Here is a 23,202-nt window from a genome sequence, read left to right on the forward strand (position 1 = left end):
GCAGGAAGGTGATGGGCAGTGCAGGAAGGTGATGGGCAGTGCAGGACAGTGGTGACTTGGCCCTCTTCATTTTAAATGCCTCCCTTACTGAAACCTACTCAGCAGGGTCTGTAAAATCCAGTCCTTTATCTCCACGGGGATTGTGCAACGAATGCATGAACATATCTGTAAATACACTTGGGGGATAGATAGGTCTCTAACAGATACCTTGGTGAAGTCAAGAATGAATTATTCTTCCAGCACTTATTACAAGCCCATTTCTATAACTAGAACTCAGCTAGCTTGGTCACTGGTGCCACTGAAGTGCCACTCTTAGCGTTGACTTTGAAATTCACACATGTACTCAACATCAAGACGCTATCTCAAATGATTTTCCCAACTTTCTCGCATGGCCCACGTCATTCAGGGGCTGGGAAGGTTCTGCCTACCCCCACTGCAGCACCCCCCCCCCCCCCCCCCCCCATCCTCCCCCACCATGATCTGGTTAGCTACTTCACTGTAAATTTGATGCACTACTCCACCTTATGTTCAGTGATAGGAATATTTTCTTAACACTTCACCACTCTCACTGTCCCAGCAGCTCATGTGACACTCTTGGAAATCAAATCTTGAGATGCGTGAAAAAATATTTCCTTAGGGTCACTGGGCTCGAAACGTAAACTCTGTTTTTCTTTCTACTGATGCTGCCAGACATGCTGAGTTTCTCTCGATTATTGTCACCCTAACCTTTGGTGTGCATTCCAGCAGAAAGCCTTGAATATTCTGGATTCTCCAAGGGAAAAGTTTACTCTAAATGCCTCCTCACCTAAAAGTGATGAAGTTAAATTTCAGATTATTCACTGTGACACCATCCACTGAAAACATGCCCGACTCCCAGTAAAAAAGCACCCAATATCTTAGTTCTGACCAACTCTCCTGGGGTAATGCCTTCATACACTGTAGGGAGGTCCACAGGTAGAAGAACAATCCATGTTCTCTTCTTCTGCGGTTTACTGCCCTTAGTTAATGCTCACAGTTTGAGTTTCCCACCCTGCTTGTTTACTTGCTTATGCACACAACAATAGGGGAACACCAATGTCTGTGGTTTCAACTATGAGTCGTTTGATATTCACTTGCTCCTCCAAATAGCAACACAGTTGGTAAGAAATGCAACACCAGTCACTGCTGGAAAGTCCCCTCATTGAGAGTAAAGTGAAAATATCTGTTCAGTTTGAAGACTCTTGTCCTGCCAGCACTGCACCAATATGATCTGGCAGGAGGTCACAACAGTGCTCCAGCAACAATGAGCTCGCTCAGAGGAAAAGGCTAATCCATCATAATATTCGACCATCCTACATTATTGCTGCCTTCTACCGCTTTAGGTTGCAGCCGAATGATTACCTAATAACTTTCAGGCAGAGTTTCACTTCCTTTCTGTGTCACCACAGCCAATCTACAAGTAGCTTTACATAGAGGAAGACTTCTAGTAATAGTTGAACCATGTCACCTCAACTGAACCCCTCATATTGGTCAACTGCAATCCAGGTTGGGTTATTTTTGGAGCATTAATTACTCCTGCGTAGGCTTACACACATGTACAATCGAAGATTAATGCCCTGGGAATTGCTGCAAATAAAACTTGAGAAAAAAAAATCAGCAGGCACTGAATTATTAAGTTTGCAGGGAGGCAATTGGATTGCATGGATGAGAGGAAGCTGGAGGTAATGTAAGGGCATTTCCAAGAATAATTCCAGATCGAGTGGGCAATCATTCCTGAGCTACCAAAGGTGAAGTCACTGGGGGAACTGAAGCTCATGTCTTGGTCTGGCAATTCCAGCAGCAGCTCCTTATTAAGATGATGGAGAGAAGCAGGTCACATTGGAAATCCAGTGTAAATAAAGTGCAGAAAAGGGGACATGTAACAGATTAATCGTTCCGTTTACACAGACTCCATATCTTACAGAGGGGGCAGACATAATTAAGTGTAGCTGTCCTCCACGAAGCTAATGGAATCACTCTCAGATTTGTACATTCAGGGGGAGCAGCTTTCCCTGTTTACAGCAAACACATTGTAGAGCTCACCACAACAAACACCAACAGGAGCTGCATATAAACATCACGTTCTAGTGAACAACAGTTACCTTCCTCAGCTGCCACATCATTCTATTCCAAGCTGTGTATTTGAACAGAATATACCAGAGAAATCACTGAGGCTGAAATGATTTACATCTGACAACTACAGCTATCTTCCTCTGTGCTAGGTATGACTCCAGCCAGTGCAGAACCTCTCCCCAATTTCCATCGACTGCAATTTTACATGGGCTCCTTGAGTTGCCCATATGGTAAGCGCAGTCATTCCCAACTCACCTCTTGAATTCTGCTTTACTGTTCATGTTTACAGCAGGTCAGGAGCTGAGTGGTTCAATGATCAACACAAACTGAGCATCAGTAGCAGATCATCGCTGAGTAATGTGTCTTTTGACTTTTTCTTTATATCCAGAAATGCTCTTTCACACAACCAAACATTTTTTTCCCTTCCACCGAATCACCCACAGTACCTTCTCATCGCCACCACCAGTAAATCACCCGTGTTTTCCAATTGATTAATCAGCATGCAAAGCCCATTAGGAGCAATGCAAACCATCAAAAGGTGAGGGAGAGGTAGGGAGAGGGGAACGGGGCTAAATCAAAATGGAGTAGGAAAAGTGTCTCTTGATAACACTGACGATCACTCTTTCCACCTTTCTGCGAATGATTGAGAGTAGACTCATCCATAATTGGTCAGATTATATTTGCCCTGTCTTTTGTGGGCAAGGTGTGCAAGTTTCACAAGCTGCACTTTCTGTTGAGGAGGCTCCATAATACGAGCAACACCTCAGGAATTTGGGGCATTATGAGCCTCAAAACAAACTTGAGAGAGACAGGTGTACAGAGGCATCACTTCACCCAAAAGGACTGGGTCAGCAACATGTTTTGGATTAATACACCCAAATCAATATTAACACGCGACATCAAGCCAAATCAGATGAAGAGACTGTGTCTGCTCTCGTTGAAAGGATACAGTGATTTCCATCAGTGACCTGTTGATTAACCAATGGCATTTTAAAGAGCGACTGACTGAGAACAGTACCAAAAGTGTGAGTAAGAAAGTGACACAGAGGGTGGGAACACATCTGAGCAGATTTCATGAGACATTCAAGCATTTGACATTGGCCATATTAATGGCTCCTGGCAATGACATAGCAGCGCTCAACCTGAAACTGAAACTGAAATCTCATATGCAAAAACAGTGAAATACCATTTAGCAGCTTACAAAGGCTTGCACACTAATGATGCCTTTTATGGAAAAAATGTAAACTTCTTCTGCAACATAGCTGACACTACAAAGGGTGCACTGCACACTGAAAGTTCAATAATACAATGTGCAGGTGGACAGGCGTGACCTGTCTGAAGGAGAGGCTGGTGGGGTCAATCTTTTGAGTACTCATATGCCTTGTACATTACGAGCATGCACCAAAGCACTGGGGACCACCTTTTCTGATGTTTATCTGTGACATGCCATTTTGTGCCAGAAAGTGGAAAAAAAATATTTGGAGAGGTGAAACTTGTGAAGCTTTTCATTACAATCTGGCTAATATTAGCTGACTACTAGCTTGTAGCTGATTGTATAGTGTGTGAGAACATTTTGCCAGGTCTGTGTAAGCACATTTTGCAAATTCCGACCAGACAGTGGGAGGGGCCGAGACTCTTATGTGGCAAGGAATGGGGCTCTCTTCACTAAACTGTTTGATACTAATGAGAATTGAAACTTGATCTGTTTCTAGCAGTTAACTGCCTTACAAAACAAAAAAAAACAAAAACTGGTTTGGAACAACCTTCAACATTACACCTGAATTTTACCAGTCATTTAAGAAACATTCAGATACGTGCACGGATGGGATAGGTATGGACAGAATAGGGCCAAACACAGGCAAATGGGGGTGGTTTAAATTGTGAAAATTGGACAGCACAGGCACATTGGGCCAAAAGGCCTGTTTCCATGCTGGAGACCTCTATGACTCTGTCAGAATGCCCCTATCTCCACTTTGGCACTGCAATCACCTAAGAATGGGCCAGCTCCCCTCTGCCCCAGTCCCCTACAATCAGTCCTTCAGCACTTGGGTACTGTCAGTCTGGAATGGATCAGTTTATACGACACATGATTCCTCACATACTGTGTGCACAGAGCAAAGGACAATCCCACGATATGATCCATCCATTACCTTAGCTTCCTGAGTAGAGTCTCATGACTGGCTTCACATTCCATCGAGGGTGATAATGACCTGTGCAGCAAAAATGAAATAAATGTAGGAACTCTAGAACATCATCATCAACAGAGACAATTAAGTGATTCTTTAAACTTCACATTTAAACTGAAATACCTGTTAATTGGGTTGGCAGTCGAGCCTGTAAAAAATCTAACTTTTGCAACATTCCCACCATCACTGGAAAAAAATATAATTGACATATTAGTTTAAATATTTTGTCACTTTACAAGCAAGAATAGTGATTTGGGTGAATAATAATCAGAAGAGTGATCAGTACTTGCATTTCCTGTGCTATAAGAAAGTACTAACAATAGACAAAGGCTGACAAAATCATACACCATAGGGAAAGGAACTCACAGATCTGTTAGCAGCAGTTTGAATCTAAAGCAATTAGTTGCTTTTACACAATAAATATTGACATCTTGCTTCCCTGATATAATTTCTTAATGCTGCATAGTCTGCTTAAGCAGGTTCCTGTAATTCTGATACAGCATTCCCAACTTCAGTGTCAGCCAAATCCTTATTAAGCGTTTCCCAACACTCAATGATCCATTCCTGTCAGAAGATAGAATCTGACAATGATACAATTTATGATTCAGGGAACGACTTGGATAAACTTGAACCCATAAGGCAGAAATGTAGGCCGGGCTCAACCTACTTTTCAAGTTTCTGCATGGACCAGAATTGTGGTTTTGAGCTCAAATCTGCAAGACGCAGTCTGTAGTTTTACAATGACATTGTAAGAATTAAATCAGAAAACTACAGTTCTACAAAAATCTACCAGAAGCAAGTATGGTTCAGAGGTGAGCTACAATATTGTGGCACCAATTCTCCAACCTAACGTCTATCTGATACGAATGAGCGGTTTGATTTTTTTTTTGCAATCTCTGTTCCTGTTACTTTAACGGAGATGTATGGTCTGTTTAAATTAAATGAGCAAACACCTCCAATAAAAGCATTAAGTGATCACCCAGCAGAATCTCACAGTGGGATTTCAGTGCAAAGGAAGATACTTTTACCTTCAATAAATATTTTCTTCATTGACATTATTGAGTCATGTGAGGATGTGAGCTCACATGTACCAGTTGCCTTTCAGCTCATCCTAGTGACAACCATCATGTATGTGTAAACCTAGAAAGCAAGCATTGGTGGGATGCCTAGAGAGACAGTGGAGGGGGCTTTATTGACAAATTTAATTCCTGTCTTCAGCTCACTCCAGACCCACAGACATTCCAGCAGGAACAACTGGCGAGCACTTAGGAACTGGATGATTTTTGCTTTCTCCTTAAACTGTGGGGGGGCAGGAGAGACAGTCGTAACTTCTTTTTATACTTTCTTTGCGGGAATATGTTAACTGGAGGAGTTTGCAGTCTGGGAGCTATTGTCAATTATCAAACACAGGGCTATTGGTTGAAAGGACTTGGTGAAGTCAATATAGGATGAGGTGAAGTTTGCAGAGGGTGAAAGATAGGGAGATGAGCCAGGAGGCCATTGGAATAGTCAACCTAGAGCAGGACCTTCCTTGATGTCCTCCACACTCAGCTGTGCAGTTAGCCCAGGACATTTTGTACCTGATCAAAACAAATATTTAGCTTTTCCATTCATTTAGTTTTGGTGAATTGATCAATATCACATAGGGGAGGTGATAGCCTAGTGGTATTATCACTGGACTGTTAATCCAGAGACCTAGATAATATTATGGGGTCCTGAGTTCAAATCCTGCCATGGCAGATGGTGGAATTTGAATTCAGTAAATATCTGGAATTCAGAATCCAATGATGAACATGAATCCATTGTCGATTGTCAGGAAAAACCCATCTGATTCACTAATGTCCATTAGGGAAGGAAACTGCCATCCTTACCTCGCCTGGCCTACACGTGACTCCAAACCCACAGCAATGTGGTTGACTCTGGGCAATTAGGGATGGGCAATAATTACTGCCTGCCCTCATCCCGTTAATGAATAAAAAAAATTCCCTATTTCCTCTCATACCAGATTGTCTGAATTTATCCTGTACACAAGAGCTTTAACACTTTTATCAAAATCTATATACATGGAAAAATCATCACCAGCAATATCATTCCACCACATCCCAGAAAATGAGTCAGCTCCAACTTTGGAAGCCAAAGGAAGGTCAGGGGTTGGAAAGGTTCCCTACAAACAAGCTTTTTAAAGAGCCCAATCCCTCACAGATGCAAGAGACAATCTCCAGCATTTCTTCAACCTCTCCAGCTACATGCTGCTGCCCGGAGACATCACCCAATTAAAATCCTGTCCGGGCCTCCAGCTTTAACCCAGTTTCCAATGTCAAGGTCTGGTTGGAGGCAGAAACCAAGCCACCTTCCTTTACATGTCAAGTTCATTAACTACTCAGTCTTACAGCTGCTTCCACTGATCAGTAAATGTCCTTTACATCTACCCAGTCAATTAATTAATCAATTAACCATCAACATCTGCCTAACTACTTGTACATTAACATTTTAGTCACCCTGAATAGGAATAACTTCATGGTTTACTGCTCAACAACAATTCCCCAACCCTTGCCAATAACATACACATGGAACTGTATAACTATGTAGAATCCTGCACCCAGAAGGATGATGCAATCTATACCCTATCCAATCATATCAGAGAATAAACAAATGTCTGACATAAATATTTGACAAAGATCTCTCTTACCTGACGTGGATATCCAGGATATTTGAACAGGTGTTTATGGTGTTTGCTATTCCAAGAATGCCATCTACAGTGATATTATTGTTGCCTAATCTGGAATGAAAGAAGGATTTTAAGTCATATTTCCAGAATACTTCCATCTAACAGATTTACAAATAGGTTAGGATCAGCCTTTACAGACATCTTCTCAAGACTGCTGGCCACATTTTAAACTGTCTCCTATAATACGGTAAAACAAAATGCCCTGGAATAGAGTATGGTGTGAAGTTGTATTGTACTTTAACCCTGAGACAGGACCAGGTGATTGGGTTGCTAGGGGGACAAGGAGCCAAGCTGAAACTCTGGTAAAAGTCAGGTTTGAGCTTTAGCCTTCTGCTAGACACAAAGGAGGAGGCAGCTTGTCTTATTGCAGGCAGGCTCTCAGAGGCAGTCAGAACAAGTGTAGGAGAAATAGGCGCACATAGGTGCTGCTGTACCAAGCAGAAATAAAGGACTGCTCTGGGGCTGACCAGCATGTGGTAGCATGGTGATAACAGAACCCACGGTCGAGGAACCAATGGTTGTAAAGAGTGCAAGACCACAGAGTTGCAACAGGCTATCTTTCAATGGGAAGTCTATTCGATTATTATCAGAAGGTTGAGTGAAGGATACTTTGTTTATAAGAACACTAGAAGATTCATTCTGGTGAAGCAGGGAGTTGCTGTTAGAATCAGGATGAACTGTACATTAAAATCAAAACTACATATCTACTGAGAGTGTGGTATGCTGTTAACGCACTACTGAACATTGCATTAGAAATTTAAAGGGAATGCCTTTTCTGTAAAAGTTGCCTCCTAACTAATGTTTAGTTGATGTTGATTGAAATTGGGTTGTGAAAGTAATAGTCTTAAAGTTTGAAATCTTGCCACGCAATTCTTTGCATTGGGCACTTGAAAATTCATACTCTGAGAGGGCTCTACCGGAGTGATAACACCTCATCACATGACAGCCTGAACTTCCAATGGTTTGGATTCTTTGAGGAAGCTTCTGCTCTGTTTGGCTTTGTCACTCAGTAAGCTGCAGCTCTCAGATGATTTCTCTCCCTCCTGCAGAACAGCCGGTCTGTGAGGAGCAATCTGCTGCTTTCAGTGCTCGCACTATAGGGGCTGTTTCTGCTTCAGCTGTTCCAACTCCAGCCGGTCATGTTGGTGCTCATCTGAGATCCAAAGTGACACAGCTTAAGTGAAATCCACGCTGTAGGACAGCTCCAAGTTCTAGACATACAGATGCCCAAAGTTGTCAGCACAGGTGTGCGAAGTCTTTCGTGCAAACAGATGAGAAAGCAGCTGTGAGTTTTCAGTAAATATCAATTTATTGCCTTCTACCCCCTCCATTGAAACTATTTTTTCTTGTTTGGTGGCATCCAGGGAACTTGGTAAACCCATGGACCCAGCAGTAAACTGAAAAAGCCACATTAGTAATCGTTGCCACTTTCAATGTCCTACAACTGCAATCTGTCCCTCCTGTGGGAGATGTTCACATATAGTCTACCACATTATATTTTGAGTGAACTTCCTGATGCAATATCAATCATAGAACCCCTACAGTGTGGAAGCAGGCCATTCGGCCCATCAAGTCCACATTGACCCTCCAAAGAGCATCCCATTCAGACCCATGCCCCTACCACATCCCTGTAATCCTGCTTTTCCCATGGTTAACCCACCAAGCCTGCACATCCCTGGACACTTCCTGCACAGTTTTGGATTGTGGAAGTGAATTGGAGCACCCGGAGCAAATGCACACAGACATGGGGAGAATGTGCAAACTCCATACAGATAGTTGCCCAAGGGCTGAATCGAACTGGGTCCCTGGTGCTGAGAGGCAGCAGTGATAACTCCTGAGCCACTGTGCTGCCCCAATTCACTCAGTCAGCACTCACACAAACCTCACAAACACCTGCTCCCAAACAGACACAGCTCTGGACTTTACAATTCAGTCTGGACAGACTGGGAAGACACATTTACCTCAAAGATAGTGACAATGGAAGAGGGGCGAGAAGACAAAAACATAAGCAAGATATTCAAAATGGCCTTTTTTTATTGTACTAAGGAAAACCACTGTACCGGCATCTGTCATGTTGAAAAGAGTAAGAGATGGGATAAACTTAGAAGTAATGATTAGGTTAAGTAAAGAAGGTTACTGAAGAAAGTGGAAAGTCTGAGGGTCATAAGAAGGTTCACATTTGCAAGACCGTGACAAAGAATCCCAGAAAAATGTGTAAGTTTTAATCACAACATCTCCCACTGGAATGACACTTGCAATTGTAGCATATTGAAAGCGGCAACGATTACTAATGTGGCTTTTTCAGTTTACTGCTGAGTCCATGGGTTTACCAAGTTCCCCGGATGCCATCTTGGAATTATAGAGCTGAGAAGGAAATTCAGAAAAGCCATGGCCAAAGGTGCATTGATCTAATAAGGAGAGACATAAAAAGTTCCGATGAAGAAGAATGGAATGATTACAAATAAAGAACGCATAAGAACAATGTCAGGGTTTTCATCAAAAACGTTGGATAGCCAATGATTGAATTGTTCAGCCTATATGATATGCACAAAAAAAAGTCAGTATCTGAGATTAATTCTACGTCTAGAATCTAATCAATGGGTTCAGATGACCTATGTATGGAATGATTAACACTTATAATCATCACTGACATGTATTTAATTTAGGGATACATATTGTTTTTAGTTAGAATAACAGATATTTGGTTGGATCAACAATCACCCGTCTTACTGAAGGGATCAAATAAAAACCATTCTGAATCAATGTTTAATATCAAATGATTAATGATTAAATCTATTAATCATTCAATTAACTAAAGTCAGGGAAATTTCTGTCGGCCTTCTTGACAAATTCCTATAAACATTATTTTACAGTAAATTAACCTTTTTAAACTTAATTTATGTTTATTAAACACAATCTTAATGTAATGTCAGTAGCATTTTGGTACAAGTCTTGAATCAAATGAACACTCATTCAAAAGTTTCCTTTTAAAGTTGTAGTCAGAACATTGTAGCCAGAAATGTAAATATACTTGCCTGGCATTAAAATCTACACAGAAACATTAAGGATTGCAATGCTTTCTTTGCAATGTAGTTCAGCTCACAAAAGTCAACAGCCAATTCATCAAAAAGATCACGGCTAATAATGATGTGACGTTGGCAGGATCTCTCCTACAGTGCCACCTGAATCTGGTGGAGTTGTGGCAGAAATAAAGGAGTGTTGGAGACTTACTATCCAGCAGTTCCCCTTGTGAAAGTTTCATCAGGACCACCACTTCCTCGCACCACATGTAAATGGCGGTCAGGATCAGAACCTACAGGACAGTTGGATTTCCTTCTTTCCACCCAGGTTTCTGGAAGGACAAACTAAGAACACCTACTTTATCCAGATGTACCGTGCCAGATAAAAATTCAACTTACTCAATTTTTCTCATACTTCCCATTTGAGGAAGCACGTCAACAAGTGCAGCAATGCCAGCATCCCCGAGTTCATTATCTTGCAAGCTGGAAAGAAATTGCAACTCAAAATGGTTAGAAATGTCAGGCAGAAGTTGAAGAACTTCATACAACTTTGTGGAATTGTCTGTGATACTCACTTTATTTCTTCCAAGTGATGACAGACTTTCAGTGCAGAAGACAAGTGGGTAATACCCTTCACACTAATACTGCAGGATGTAAGGCTGGAATCAAAGGTTTATGTTTGCAAATTAATGTAATATTAGCTCCGAAGGAAAATAACCAACACTTATAGTACACAACAAACTTCAAAAAGAACAACTTGCACTTATATGTTTTTAATGTAAATAAAATATCCCAAAATACTCCATAGTTGCAATGGCAAAGCCAACACTGGACGAGGAAGGAGATATTAGGACAGTTGATTAAAAACTTGATTAGTGGGCTAGGTTTTAAGGGCATTTTGAACACAGATGGAAAACTAGACAGATGGAGAGGTTCAGGGAGAGCTTAGGACAACACCAGCTGAAGGATGGCGACCAATAGTGGGCTGAAGGAAGTGCAGAATAGTCAAGAGGTCAGAGTTGGAGGCACCCAGAGCTCTCAAAACGTTGTTGGTTTGGAGTAGATAACATAGAGAGGGAGGGGCGTCACCCTGACCTCACAGTCAAGCTTCAATCACTTCTCAACATTATCCTAAAATGTACAGTTGCCAGCAGCAATCAATGCATATTGTGAGGAGGGAGTGCTGTTTGATTTGCCCCCTTCCCCATGTAAGGGTCATAGATGCAACTATATTACCAAACACGGATCAGGTAAATCAAAACACACAAGGACAACTCCACACCATTAAGGAATGAGGCGGGTTTCAGTCTGATGTACCTTTAACATCACAGGTTTTAGGAACTTCAGTCATGGGCTTAAAAATGTAACACCAAATAGTGACTAGACAAGTACCCAATAAATGCAGAATCAAGTTGTTTTACGAAATTATATCCAGTTAAGGTGATATTTTTATTACAGTACTGGAATTCACTGCATTGTTACTGTTTCCCTTATGTAATTGCTGTAGCTCCAGCAGGGATTATCAATCAAGCAATTAAATTAGACACTACAATTTATGACAATAATGTTAGTAAATTTCTTACATCAGCTTCTTTAAGCTGCTGACTTTAGGAATGATTTCAGATAGTGTTCCAGCAAACCTGTCCTCATACTTTCTGCTTTTGAAACTATAATAGGAAAAGAGAGAATTAAAATATACTTATTTTGTCTTATTTTACAAGTGAAATAAAAAGAAAGCACTTTTTGATAGACAGCATTAAATTTTCATTAGCTAATTAGACATCATTACTAAAGACTATTGGGAGAAATGGATGACACATTGATGCCCTTTGAGACTATTTGACCAACTTCCCCATCTAAGATTGCACACCATTATCAGACTGGATAGAGCCTAATGCAGTCACCAACATTAACCTTTTCAGAACCATTATTTCACACTACAGGAACTTCCTCCCCACACAAATTTTCTGTGTCCTTTCATCCTGGGACCCGTGTGCGAATCTGACTTTTGCAATCGCTTTTCCTTGAAGCATCCTCCTAAGTTAAATTAAGTCAATCCATCTCAGTCCAGTTTCTAGTAAGGATAGGCCACACAGCATATCATCAGTCACTACTTATCACTAATTGGTATTAATTTACCGGGTTCATTCAGGAAAGACAAATGACAGCTGGTATAAGCAATGAAGGAGAAGACACTGACTGATGCAAGCTGTTTCTCTGGCCTCAGAAATAAGACACGGGACTGGAATAGGACAGAAGGATGTTAACTCTGCAAACGAATTGTGCCTGTCAACTGCAAGAGTGTGAGAGGATCCAGTGGGTCACAGCTCTCAGGTCACTATCAATCCTACCTTTGCAAGGCCAACGGGAGATGCGGAAGGGGTGCTTGGAAGTCCTGCCTTCATTCTCTCCTCCCACCTCCCTATATAACCTGGTTTTCTTCCCTTCCCCTGGAATTTGGTTGGTCTCTGCTTCTGCCTACCATGTCGGTAAAGTAACAGAAGTGCTATCCTTGGAGATTATGCAGCAGGGACAGAAGGAAGAAAGATCAAATGCAGTCACAATATTACTAGTTGAAATGCCTATTTATTACCCTTGTTCAAGCATGAGACTCAATGCCTCATTGTAAATCTAACACAATAAAACTGGGTTAGACTGATTTTTTGTCTCAAGGGATCAAGTCAACAGGCAGGAAAGTGAAGTTAAGACCCAAGATCAGTCATGTCAAACTGAATGGCAAAGGCTTAAGGAGCTAAAAGGTCAACTTCCCTGTTCTCAAATGCAGATGGCTAAGAATGAAAGGGTCAGAACATTCCAATAAGGAAGACAAGGAAAAGTTAACTGCCTTTCTATTCATGATGTGAGCTCTTGAAATAATAGACAAATAAGACATAGGTAGTTTCCAGTTCCAAATAAAATTAGATGCAAATTCCCAGTGTGTTATGTTATTGCACATACAGGATTGGCATAAAATAAATTTCAGATTACACAATAAATTCAGGACAATTGTGTAAAAGAATACTTGCTTTTGATATTTCTGGCTGAACCAAATTCAGAATAATATAAATCGACATAAAATGCCAGAAATACTCAGCAGGTAAGCCAGCATCTCTGGAGAGAGAATGAGAGTGGACTTGATCATCAATGTTTCAGGTCGAAGAACTTAAATCCAAATTTCATCCAGTTCTCACATCGTGTACAGGGGGCAGGATAAATGGAGGTGCCAAAGGACAGCAGTGAAGATCTGCAGTAGAATGGAAGGCAGGAGGGTGTTAAGCATCAAAAGCATGTCGGTGCAAGGCAAAAATAGGGTGGGTAATGCAATGAGTAAGGAAATAAAAGGGAAGCCCAGGGTTAATTTTTTTTTAATTTTGTAAGATGTGAGCATCACTGGCAAGGTCAGGTTTCATTGGCCATTGCAAACTGCCTTTGAAAATGATAGAGACCTCTCTGTTTGAATTGATGCAGCTCATCTGCAGTTCAGCAGGAACAAAATGGCAGAGGAGGTGGCGATGGAATTCCAGGATCTTGGCCTAGTCTCTCTAAAAGAATGGTGATATATCAAACTCATGCCAGGCAGGATGTCGAGGCTTACAATGTTGCAAGAAAAAAGAAACAAGATAGAGGTGTACAGTGATGGGAACCAGGTGGATCTCATTGACTATGTGATACTTGATTGAGGTTGTTAAGCTGGGCCAATCAGGAAGCCCTGGCTGACCAAAGCAAACAGGGGATTCAGAATCTCCTCAGTCTCAGGACTGACATCGAGCTGTCTGGTCACAGCCAGTGTACTGTGCACAAGTAAAAATAGGGTGACTTGGTGACAGGATACCAGCCTCTGTGCAGTTATTTCAAGCAGCAATCAGCAAAGTGCTACCAAAAGGTGATAAGGGGGAAAAAAAATCGAATATGAAAGTAAGCCAGGCAGAAATGTAAAAAACAGAGCTTGTACAGGCTTTTGTAAGAAGGAAGATAATAGCTAGAGTAATCTTTGGTCTCATAGAAGCAGAGACAGGAGAAATTTTCATCAGGATGGCAAAGGCATTGAACAAAGTATGCCTCTTCACCATGGGAAATAGAAGTATCATACCAGAACTAAATGGTAACCTGTGGTTAAAAACAGTGAGGAAATTAATATTAATAATATCAACAAAGAAAATTCCAAAATTTCAGGGACCTGTGCCTTCAGCGTAAGACTCTGAAGGAGATAACGGCCAATGTGGTGGATGAGCTAAGTATAATTTTCCAAAATTCCTTTGGTTTGGGAAGCATCCCAACAAATTGGAAGTTTGCAAAACCTTAAGGTAGGTGGAAGCATGAAATCAATGATCTACAGGCCAGTTAACTGACCCCATATCAATTGTTGGTAAAACACTGAACTTAGAAAAGCATAGGTAAGATAAATATGGTTTCACTGAATGGAAACGCAGTTTGGCAGATTTCTTAGACCTGAGGGTATAACTAGCCAGATAGATAAAGGGGAATCGGTGGATGATAAATTGGACTAGATTTCCAAAATGCATTCAATAAATGCCACACAAAAGGTTAATAGGCAAGATAAGGACATACGGCTTATAATGATAAAATGTTAGTTTGGATAGAGGATTGGTTAACAGACAGCAAGCAAAAAGTGGGCATAACCCAGGCATTTTCAAGTTGGCAGTTAATCAATAGTGGAGTGCCACAAGCATCAGTGCTGAGATCTCAGTTATTTACAATGTATGCTAATGACTTAGATGAAGCGACTGAGAGTGATATTGCTAAGTTTACTGATGACAAAAGGTTAGGTGGAAATGTGTACATGTGGAGGACACAGAGAGGCTGCAAAGAGTTATTGATACGTTAAATGAGTGAACAAAATGACAGAGGGAAGTGTGATATTATTCACTCTGTTGCGAGAAGAGAAATGCAGGAAATTGTTCAAAAGGTACAGGTGTTCAAAGAGAATTGGGTGCACCTATACAAGAGAGTCAGCATGCAGGTGCAGCAAGCAATTCAGAAGATAAATGCCATGTTGGCCATTGTTGCAAAGGGACAGGGATACAGCAATAAGGAGGTCTTGCTAAAATTGTTCAGGGTTTTTGTGAGAACCCTTCCAGAGTATTGTGTGCAAAGGATATAGTTTGCAAAGGAGGCACAAAAGTTAAGGCTTATTAAAATAGCCCCTTGGATGAGGGGGTTGCCTTATGGTTAAAAGCTGAGCAAATTGGGCTCATATTTTCTGGAGCTTAGAAGAATGAGAGGCAAGCTCATTATGACATACTAGATTCTGAGGGGATGTACGCAGAGATTATTTATGCTGATCAGAAAATCTAAATTTGGTGACACGGTCTTAGGATAAAAGGCCAATTGCTTAGACTGAGATGAGCACAAGTTACTTCATTCAGAGAGTGGTGAAGGTAAAGGATTCTTCACCCCAGAGGTGCTTTGGAGTTTGGACAGACAGTTGTATTGTGTCTCACAGATCGAGAGGAGATGTGGGAAGTGAGCAGGAAGGTGAAGACAAAAGCCAAGATCAGCCATGATCATACTGAATGGCGGAGTGGCCCCGATGAGCCAAATGACCTACTCCTGTTCTTATTTCTTGTCTCTGATAACCTAGGGTAGTGAGACACGATGAGCAACATTAATGGCGATGGTTAACTGTATATTTTGCAAGACTTCATTTCTGCTAGGAGGCTTGACCAGTGAGAGTGAATCGGCCACACCCAGATTTCCAGTAATTGGAATGAATGGCAAGCATCACAAATCAGCATGATTTCAGTGCTTGGTTCTCAAATCAGCATGATTTCAGTGCTTGGTTCTCAAATCAGCATGATCTCAATGCCTGATTCTCAAATCAGCATGATTTCTGTGCCTGATCAGCATGATCTTGGTGCTAACCTGTGGTGCCATGAAGTGAGGCACTTGACCAGATATGAAAAATTAATCTCAAATGTAAGCCCTTCACAGCTGGGCAGGCACAAAGTCTACAGCGCTTGAAATGTACTGCGGATTGAAGTCAGCAGCAGAATTCCAGGCCTTCACAATCCTCGATAAACCCACAAAATCAACAAAACTGAAAACCCCTGCTAAAAATCATGTGCATATACTCACACTAGAACTTCTATGTTCTTACAAGTGCCCAAAATGGTGACACATTCGAGATCCATGGCACAGCCTCCAATATCCAGGCAGATGCAGCTGGCTCCACTATTTATCACAAACGTCAGAACAGTCACATCTGCTGGAGTAAGCCTGAAGTTTCGAAGCTCAAACTTGGACTTTAACTGTGTTGCAACTTCCCGTGCAAGATCACAGTCTTGTGTCTCATACACGCAGTGACACAACTCGATTATTTTTGGCCCAGTTAGATTTGTGGTAGCCAACTTTCGCAAGTTCTGTAAAATGGCTCTCTGCTTCCTTTGCACCCACATTTCACTCTTGTTTGCCAAAGTACTGAGGAACTGCTTACATCCCTTCGACGCTAACCCGGATAAAAATATGTGAACGGCATCAGTGAACTCATTTTTCATGTCATTCTTTGATGTCCATTTGGACTTAAGGTAAAACCTGCTTTTTAGTATCTGGTCAGAAATCGTGCTATCGATCATCTGGTGAAGTGCTGCCAGGAACTCTTGCAGGGTCAAGTGAATAAAGGCGTGTCCATTCTCCTGGTACTGGTCTATTGTCTTCACTTCGAAAGTGGTAAGAAATCCATACGAGGAAGCAAAGTTTGTGATCTTTTCAGAAAGGAGGTCTCTCAAATAAAACACAGATTTACTCGCCTGGAGCCCTTTTATTGCAAGGTTGCAAACTCCATGAATGTCTTCTCTGTGTTTGTTTAGCAGCCGTGTTTCAATATTATCACTAGTCTGTTTACTACTGGTGCCTTTGCTTAAAAATACGGTGAGCATCTTGATGTAGAACTGTGTCATCGTATGAGGTAGCTTGGGTTCGACAGTGCATGGAGTTAACAAGCGCTCAAGACAAAGAAAGACTATCCAGCACATGGCAGGAATGTAGCACATGTTTAAAATCTTCCTATTCGTCTGCAAGTGGCAGATTGCTCGATGATTTTGTTTACTGTCTTTGAAAAATCGATGGGCATACTCTTCGATTTTACATTCGTCGAACCCCGAGACCTCTCCCACCTGACTCACAACATCTAAAGGCAAGGAGAGGACGTCTTTTGGTCTGGATGTTATTAGAATTGTACAGCCCGGGAGCAGTTTGCCATTATACAGGCTGGAAAATAATTCTCCCACTGACAGTGGAGCCATGGGGTCACTGGAAACAGCAAAGGTGTGGACAAAGGCTTTCCCCACAAACTCATCGAAACCATCGAACAGAATTAAAATTTTCTCCGGGTTTCCTATGATGAATCTAAATACAGCATGGGAATTCCTTTCTGGCTGAAGGAACAAGTCAAACAACATACTCTTCAGATCTATGCTGTTTTTGATTAGATTCAGTTGGCGGAACTCAAACAAAAATACATACTGGAACTGACTGAGGGTCCCTTGTGCCCACTCGTAGCAAACTTTGTGCATCAACTTTGTCTTTCCGGTTCCCGCTTTTCCAAGTAGGATGTGTACTCTACAATTGGAGACATGTTTTTTGTTCAGGAACTCTGCTAGGTTTGCAACTGTATCCTGATTCTCTTCAAGCCCTGGTGAACTGAGTACATCATCGCGGCTGGCATCAATTCTCTCCTTCAGTTTGGCCACATTTCCATCTTTCATGGTCAGACTCCTAAACGTTTGATCAATGATCACTTGTTTCATTTGGTCTTCTTTTGCCAAGTTGGCTTCATACTTCTCAGAGACATTCTTTATCATCAACGATTTATAATCCTCAGCAAAATCTGCCAACACAAAACATAAAAATCTACTGAGTCTGAAAAGTAAAAATTCCACCAAGTTTCCCAGTATCTTAGCCTTCATGAGACTCACCTTTTAAAAATTTCTGATCAACATGGTATTGCCATTTGTGGGAGCTTGCTGTTGTTTTTTTCTCATGGGGAGTGCGAGTCACTAGTTAGGTCAGCATTTATTGTCTGTCCCTAACTGCCCTGAGAAAGGTGGTGATGAGCTGTCTTCTCGAAATACTGCAGTCTTTGGGGTGCAGCTACAACCACTGTGTTGTCAGGGAGCTGCAGGATTCTGATGCAGTGATACTGGAGGTATGGGGATAGATTTCGAAGACAGGATTTTGTGAGTTAGGGGACAGCATGCAGGAGATGGTGTTCCCATCGCTCTATATGGCAGAGATCATGGATTTGGAAGTTCTGTCAGAGCAGCTGCAATGCATCTTGTAGATGGTACACACTGCTGCTACTGTAGATCAGTGGTGTAGACAGTCAATGCTGAAGATGTTGGTTGGGGTGAAAATCAAGCGGGCTGCTTTGTTCTGGATAGTGTCAAGCTTCTTGAGTGTTGTTGAAGCTGCACCCATCCAGGCAAGTGGGGAGTATTCCAACACACTCCTGACTTGCGCCTTGCAGATGGTAGACAGACTTTGGACAGTCAGGAGGTGAGTTAATTGCTGCAGTTGTCCCAGAACAACTCCTACCTAACTGTATCCCCCTGTGCCACCATCTCTGCTGAGTCTGTCCTGCCAATGGGCCAGGATATATCCAGGGATGCTGCTGGTGGTGTCTGGGACATTATCTGTCAGGTATGGTTTTGTGAGTATGACTATGTCAGGCTGTTGCTTGACATGTCTTTGTAACAGTTCTCATAATTTCAGCATTAGCTCCCAGGTATTGGTGAAGAGTACTTTGCAAGGTCAACAGAGCTGTGTTTGTTAATGCCATCCTGGTTCCAGTTTCTGTAGACTTTGTGGCAGTTTGATATGACTGCTAGCCATTTCAAAGGGGAGTTAACAGTCAACCATGTTGTGGGTCTGGAGTCACATGTAGGCCAGATTACCTTCCCTAAAGACCATTAGTGAGATGGGTAGGATTTTATAACAATTGACAGTGGTTGCTGTTGGACTATCTTTTAATTCAAATTCCAACATCTGCCGTGGTGGGATTCAAACCCATGTTCTCAGAACATTAGCCCAGGACTCTGAACTGCTAGTCCAATGACATTACTACTACACTATTGCCTGCCCTGAAACCCAGCAAATGGGTTTCCTGTATTACAAGAGTGACCACACTTCAGAAGTACCTTATTGGCTGTAAAGCAGTCTAGGCTAATCAAAGGTCATAAGAAAGCACTGTATAAATGCAAGCCTTTCTTTAATTGTGTTGCATCTTACAAAGGTCTAAAATTTGAGTGGATCACCTAACTATATCATATCCCAGTATCACACTTCTGCTGAATAGACGTTTGCAGTAACTGATGTCCAAGCTGATCAGTTAAATTGCCAGCAATTAACTGTGAGTCAATCAGAGGAAATTTGACCAGTAAGTATGAATGAGGAATAAATATGCAGCAGAACACTGAGCCATCAAATTGTACAACTCCCTGTTTGAAAGCTAGCAATTTTAGAATAAGGTCACATGGCAGGGGGCAAAGCATTTAATTGTTCCACAAATATTCTGGCTGTAGTTTCATATACTACCTTGAACGTTTTCCTCAAAATGTTAATAAAAATGTTAATTTCTACTCCTAAGGTTTTTCAATGGTCCATTAAATCTCTGAAAAAGACTTATCCCTGTTGAGAAGCTGGAACTCAATAATGAATACTGGCTGGAAGCTTAGCTCATCATGTGGAGATAGCATGAAGTGCAGATGCTGGAGTCAGAGTCGATACAGAGTGGAGCTGGAGGAACACAGCAGTTCTGATGAAGGGTCTAGGCCCGAAACATCGACTCTCCTCTTCCTCTGATTCTGCCTGACCTGCTGTGCTCCTCCAGCTCCACACTGTATTGGTTCATCGTGTGGTTTGCTAAGAAGCAATTGAGTTGAACAGGTGAACATTTGAGGATTTGTAACAGATAGGGTAAGGCTTTGTTGGTTTATTTGGTTTAAGGCTCATCCAGATTGACCACTTTCCATCTGGTAAAACCTTTGCCCTTTTCTGTTTTGGCCTAGAATGCCAGTTAGGGTTCCCTCCCTATTGAGTCTAATGAACACCATCACATAACACACCAGGCCTTTTATTTTGATAGACAGCAAGACCAGCCGTGCACCTAGCATGCCAAAATCTGCTGTTTGTAAGCCTTATCATATCTTATCACTTTTTAAATTTGGAACAGTATTGGAATTAGTAAAATAATCTTCCAGCTGTATAACACATTGGGTCTCATGCTATATAATCATTTTTCAGTATGAAAATTGGCCAACTCAGTCTATAATTGCTACAAGACATCAGTTAGAAAGTGTAATTACTGTGTATGCTTCATATCTGTTGTATGCTTACTAACATTTTGCTTAGCAAACTCTGTGGGAGAAATTGGTTCACCTAGCTTTACGCTTAACACACAAGGTCAGAAGTCAGACAACACCAGGTTATAGTTCAATAGGTTTATTTGAAATCTCAAGCTTTCGGAGCACTATTCCTTTGTCAGATGAAGGAGCACCACTCCAAAAGCTTGTGATTTCAAATAAATCTGTTGGACGATAACCTAGTGTCGTCTGACTTCTGACTTTGTCCATCCCAGTTCAACACCGACACATCCACATCACACCTAAAACACAGGTATTAAATGAAGGATGTTACATGGCTGTGTATTAACCAGGTATGCATTTTCTCCCCATCAGTCATGTCCTGTTGACTTTCTGATCTTCAAAAGCTGACCTTCCTCCGTGGAAAGAAGCAGGGATTCATCAAGAGATAACAATTTGTATCATAGGCCTGTGTTCGGCTATTTCATTCCTGAGAAACACCATGAGCAGCAAGCTTGCTGTGACATGCCAGACAGAACACAACCTGTCCTTAATAATTAAATATCACAATGTCTCCATACCCCAGCCTTGAGCAATGCTAATACATGCCAATTGGATAATTACAGTGTTGAAATAGGCTCCTACAAAAGGTTACAGCAGGCTTGAAGCATTGATAAAGCATTACAATTTGCAAGTAGATTTTCCATACTCCAGACCGCCCTCCTCAGCAGTCTAGCGCACGGTCTAACAGCAGTCTCTCAGTGTATGCTGCAGCATCACTGTGTAGGGTTTCTGAGATTGTGCCCCAGAAGGATTGACGGTGGCTCCATGAAACATGGGTCTGCTGTCCTCTCTCATAATGGCAGCATTGGTAGTTCCACAACTACCACTTGCCCAGTGCCCTGGCTGTTGCTGCTACCCACGCTGAGGTAGTACAGTCGTCTAGGCCTAGAGCTGTGTGAAAATGATCTGCAAAATCAACTGTTGTGTCCTCAACTGAAAGACTTTCATCTGCAATGTTAGCACTGCATAGGAGCACTATGAAAGGAGGATAGGAATATATAAAGGTAAAGAGCTTGATTTTCTATGCAATTTTGAATGGTTTGTTTGATAAGCATTGCACAGACTGATAGGCATTGCAATCTGCCTGTTCTACACATTTTCTACACTCACTTCCACTGTCTGCACTTATCCAGAATGGCATCCACCACAGCCTGCACCAAAGTGTGCAGTGGCTTGCAAAATAATGAAACAATGTGTCACGCACCCAAATTTACCAGCCATAGAATTTAAAAGTATAGAATGCATTCAGCCCATTGTGATCTTAATTAAGAGGTTTCCAAATAGTCCAATCCCCTATCTTTCCCCATAATTCTGCTCATCTTTCCTAGACAAAAACAGAAATTGCTGGAAAAGCTCAGTAGATCTGGCAGCATCTGTGGAAGAAATCAAAGTTAACGTTTCAGGTTGAGTGATATTCTTGAATCTCCTTCCACAATGAATTCCTGATCATTGTAACTTGTTGGGCAAAAATAAAACTCTTCCTCTCCTACAGTTTCTTTTGCTAATTATATTAAACCTGAATCTTCCGATTACTTGGTCTCCTGTCGCTGGAGACATTCTCTAACAAAGACCCTCATAATTTGGAACATCTCTTTTTAATCTCTCCTTTATCTTCAGCTTCACCGCTCAATGCTAATTTCTCTCCTCGCTCCACATCTCTGAAGTGATTCACCCTTGGCATCATTCTCTAGTGCCATCTGAAAGGGGCTTGACTTCCTTTCTGAAATGTTGAGCTTTGAATTAGATATAATACGCTCACTGAGGCCTAAACAGTTAATTCTATAGGTTCAGCATAACTTACTTGTTTTTGTACTCTATGCCACTATTGGTAAAGAGAAAGAACAAATGAGCTCAGAAATAGTAAGTAACAAAAATATTACCTGATATTGCTGGCAAATTCAAATACTGCTCTCCTGCTTGAAATGACAAGTTGTCCACTTCTTGAAACTCTGAGTTCAATGTGTTGGTGAAAGGGGCTATAGAGCTGGATTTTACTTCTCTAGCTTTGCAAAATTTACCTTAAACAGAATAGGAAGGAAACAATTTTAGGTTTACATATGAACATCCATCAAGTCTGCCCCACATACATATAGTCAGGGAGTATTATGACTTAACACTTTCGAACACTCCATATCTATGTAATCTGATCCAGAGATGCAAAAAAAAAGGGAGGGAAACAAGGTTAATTAGGGGGGAAAATAGATCTCTGCTACACTTGGGTAGTTGAAGCTAAACCAAGAGATTATATTTCAACAGTGAGATTAGCTGGCTAAATCATTCATCTCAACCAAGACCTTTATGTCCAATTATTCAATCAAACCCATACCAATTCCTTCTTTGTTGCTGAGTTCAATTCTTGCAATCGCCAAACTATTGTCAAAGTGTCACTAAAGGATTACAGCAGACATTCAGGGCTGGGCAACAAAATGCAGCCATGTTCCCAGAACTGATTGGGCAGCCAACTTGCATAAAGCAATAGTGTGTAACATGGGCTCCGGCTTACAGTGAGACTCCAGTCTAAGTCGGGGGCTCAATTTGGACAGGCACAGGCTGATGAGCTGGGAAATAGGGGAGAGGAGGGCCAGGAAAATAGAGTGGTAACTTTATCAGGACGGGTCCCCAATGCATTCCTGCCAACAGGGAAAGTTCTTGCAGGGCTGGACGATCATGCAAGTTCTGAGGAAGGGTCACCGGACCCGAAACGTTAACTCTGTTTTTTTCCCCTTCACAGATGCTGCCAGACCTGCTGAGCTTTTCCAGCAACTTTGTTCTGTTCCATCATGCAAGTGGGTTGC

At 41.6% G+C, this 23,202-nt stretch overlaps 1 protein-coding gene across 1 annotated transcript in view; it reads right to left on the bottom strand.

The window, feature by feature from the left end:
* nlrc5 (NLR family, CARD domain containing 5) overlaps positions 1 to 23,202 on the bottom strand; it is a 318,897-nt gene that overhangs the window by 233,994 nt on the left and 61,701 nt on the right. Inside the window, exons 6-13 of the mRNA XM_048606000.1 lie at positions 22,288 to 22,425; positions 16,122 to 17,871; positions 11,609 to 11,692; positions 10,601 to 10,684; positions 10,425 to 10,508; positions 6,967 to 7,056; positions 4,401 to 4,463; positions 4,242 to 4,301 (exon numbers count right to left, since the gene is read on the bottom strand). Coding sequence (XP_048461957.1) covers positions 4,242 to 4,301; positions 4,401 to 4,463; positions 6,967 to 7,056; positions 10,425 to 10,508; positions 10,601 to 10,684; positions 11,609 to 11,692; positions 16,122 to 17,871; positions 22,288 to 22,425 — 2,353 coding nt within the window. The remainder of the gene's footprint in view (positions 1 to 4,241; positions 4,302 to 4,400; positions 4,464 to 6,966; positions 7,057 to 10,424; positions 10,509 to 10,600; positions 10,685 to 11,608; positions 11,693 to 16,121; positions 17,872 to 22,287; positions 22,426 to 23,202) is intronic.

This window comes from Rhincodon typus, chromosome 15, assembly GCF_021869965.1.
Source record: "Rhincodon typus isolate 14 chromosome 15, sRhiTyp1.1, whole genome shotgun sequence".
NCBI classification, from domain to species: domain Eukaryota; kingdom Metazoa; phylum Chordata; class Chondrichthyes; order Orectolobiformes; family Rhincodontidae; genus Rhincodon; species Rhincodon typus.